We start from the raw sequence: 3,284 nt of genomic DNA, 5'->3' as shown, positions 1-3,284 counted from the left end.
CTGAACCATTAACACAGAGGCCTGTGGTTCCACAGAAGTCAAAGGGAAGAAAACCCCAGCTTTTAAGACAGACGTCGGCGAACTTTTTGACTCGCGGGACACAATTGTCCTAAAATTGACCAGGTGGGGGCGGGGTTAGGTCAGGAGCAGATAGATGGAGCGTTGGTGTGAACTAAGATAAATGACACGTTAAAAGTCATGCATAAAGACTAAAAAAAAAATGCTAAAATGCTAAAAATCATTTTCGACGCCCTCTATTGGGGAAACGTGGGAATTGCAGGGAAAAACGCCGTTTTTAAGTGTAATGATCAAATCATTTCAATATTGATTATTATCATTATATTATTTCCAAAAAAAAGTTTGGCTGACCAGATTAAAAAAAAGCTGAATGGGCCGCATCCGGACCGCGGGCCTTATTTTGCCCACGCTTGGCGTAAATGTTTGAACAAGGTTATATATATATATATATATATATATATATAAGATAATGTTAATGAATAAATAAATACTTCATGCTGTACAAAAACGTATGTCTCTACTAGTAGTAAAACAATGCAGAGGTTCTCAACGTGGGGGGCGCACCCCCTAGGGGGGGACATGGTCCCATTGTGCGCAGATGATGTTTAACAAGATTTATTTTTTGGTGGGGACAGAGTGCCGTGAAAACGTCACCTCGGTGGACTTACTTGCTCCATCTGTTCGAACATCCTCCTCTGTTGGTCCAGGATTTCTCGTTGCTGGTTGACCAGCGTCCCGTGCTGCTCGCCGAGGAGCCTCTGTAGCTCCTTGACTTCGACCTGCTGGCTTCGGAGGGCCTCCACCAGCGTCTCCTGGCTCTTGGAAAGCTGCAGCTGCAGCACAAGCGCATCTTCCGACGGAACCTCGTTGGTCCCTGAGACAAAGTTAAAAAAATCGAAAAAATATTGTTATAAGCGTCGAATTTGGATAAAAAAAAATCGCCTCTCGCCGATACTGACCCGGCTTCATGTCGCACGCCAGTTGAATAAAAGCCCCACGCTCCGATCCAAAATCGGGGAACTCGTCCAGAGATTGCGCGGCTCTCTCGGTCACATGAACAGGGCCGGAGCTTCGCCCCCTAGCGGCGTCTCCGCCAAGCCCCGCGCAGCCGTCTCCGACGCAGGAGCCCGGTTTGGGCGGCGTTCGCGGAGGCAGTTTGCAGCCAATCCCTCTGCAGTCATCGCTACTTTGGCGGTGAGACACCGTGGTGGGACACGTCCCTCCCGCGCAGTCTGGATGAAAAACCTCCGCCGTGATGGTCCTCGGGTTCGTCCTCCTGCTACCGTCCGTGGCGGACGGTTGTGCGTGGATGATGTAGGGCGCTAACGGCGCGCTCTGCGGTTGGTGATGACCGTAGCTGTGAGCGTCCCGCTGGTAACTCGGAGAGACTTTCCCCGCAGTGGAGACGCGGTGCTGCTGCGCCTGCGCCTGCGGCGGTCGTAGGGCCACTGCTGGATCCGCGCGTCTCTGGCAGTGCGCTCCGACGCAGCGTCTGCTCCACTCCTGCCCCGAGAAACACTGGGTCCCGCGGCAGAGCTCACCAACGCTTCCTGTGCCGAGCCTGCACACCGCTAGAAATATAAAGAACAAAGTAGTAGGCGCCATGTTTCGATTGCTTGATTCGTCAATTTTTTTTTAATTTTTAAAAAAAAAAAAAAAAAAAAAAATCAGATTGCCAGTCGTCCGTACATGTGTCTGAAGGAACCGTTAGTTCGAGCAGAACCTTCGCTCTCTCCCCAACACTGCCGTTCTGCGACCCCTCTCTGCCCCCTAGTGGAGATATCTGCGCTCCAACATGTGGTGCTCACTGGTTTCTAATTGGCAACGGCTTTTCTTTTCTCACTAGTCTCAAATTAACCCCTAGCTTCCCGGGCCGGACATTCCACCACGCTCACTCACTCATTCCATTGGTTCTAAAAGTGTCTCGGATTTTTTTTCTTTTTTTTTTTTTTTTTTTTTTTTTTTATTAAAAAAAGGATTTTTCTTTTTTTTTTTACCTGTTTCTAATTATTCCGAATTTTCCGATTTTAAACGCAGGATCAAAACAGGGGCCCCCCAAACCCCTGGTTCACGGACCGGTATTGGTCCGTAGGTCATTTCTTAGCGGGCTAGAGTGAGACGCGTTGAAAAATGTACGTAAATTTTTTTACTAATTTCCTGAATTCAACGAGAATCCGGTCATATAGATCGCAGTTCGCCGAACTTTTTTTTTTTTACTGGTATTTTAATAAATAAAATAAATTATTAAATATATATTTATTAATAATAATTCAATTAAATCATTTTAAATTAAATATTTTAATTAATAAATTAAAGTATTTTAATTTATTAAAATACTTTAATAAAATACCCAGTATTTTAAATTAAATAAAAGTTTTTTTTTTCTCTCTGGTGGTCCCATATTTAAAAAAAAATCCGAAACCTTCGCGACCCGAGTCAAAAACGAAAAACTTCTGGGAAACATGATGCGAGATGACCCCCAAAAAAAAAAATCTCTTGCGACCCACCTCAGGGACGCGACCCAGTGTTTGGGAAACAACGATAGGAGATAGTCTGTCAGTATCTCAAAAATAATATGTCGTCCAGACGTCGTCTTTGACCAACTAGAATCAAACATGAAGGAGATATGAAAGTTCATTTAATGATTCGCCAAAAAAAAAAATGGCCGCAGTGCTAACACCCAGTACCGTCCGACCGGGTTGGGGCGACCCGCGGGTTGGGAACCGCTGCTTTTAAAATATCGGCCTCTAATTTCCCTTTCTTTAGTTTCCCCCCCACATGGCGTCGATTAAAAGCTTTAGAAACACTCCTTTCGTAAATCTCTGAGGCCCCTCTCCCTCCGCCGTAGCTGCGCCTCGAGAATTCCGAAATGTTTATAAACCCCTCCCCCCGCGACCGCACGTGAGGTTTACTATTAGAGCTGATGGAGATAAACGAACGACCGGAAGTCGTAAAACGCCCGAGGCCATCCATGCGTTATCTACTGCTTATTACCTTTCGCGGCCGCTAGGGGGCGCTGAAGCCAATCTTAGCTGTCTATGGGTGAAAGGCCATTACAGCGACAAACAACCATTCGCACTCCCGTTCGTACATAAGGTCAATTTATAGCAGCGTTTCACAATTATTTTCAGTCATGCCTCCCTCTAGTGGACAGAAATGGTTTACATGCCCCGCTCTCTGAATGGAAATACTATTAAAAATATGCATATTCTTGTCTGTACAAACCACTGTAGGAGTGGGTTCTCTTTTTTTTCTCACCGCCCCGA

General features: G+C 46.0%; 1 protein-coding gene across 1 annotated transcript; it reads right to left on the bottom strand.

Annotated features, from left to right (window-relative positions):
• Positions 1–534: 534 nt before the first annotated feature.
• LOC107990156 (uncharacterized) lies at positions 535–1,941 on the bottom strand. The gene is made up of 2 exons (XM_017042332.2): positions 978–1,941; positions 535–892 (listed from the first exon to the last, which is right to left on the bottom strand). The coding sequence occupies exons 1-2, from the start codon at positions 1,621–1,623 to the stop codon at positions 669–671; spliced, it is 870 nt and encodes a 289-aa protein (XP_016897821.1). The 5' UTR covers positions 1,624–1,941; the 3' UTR covers positions 535–668.
• Between the last annotated feature and the right edge of the window lie 1,343 nt (positions 1,942–3,284).

This window comes from Cynoglossus semilaevis, chromosome 20 (assembly GCF_000523025.1).
Source record: "Cynoglossus semilaevis isolate Cse_v1.0 chromosome 20, Cse_v1.0, whole genome shotgun sequence".
Taxonomy (NCBI): Eukaryota; Metazoa; Chordata; class Actinopteri; order Pleuronectiformes; family Cynoglossidae; genus Cynoglossus; species Cynoglossus semilaevis.
Note: the sequence above shows the minus strand (reverse complement) of the source record. Positions and strands in the feature narration are given on the sequence as shown.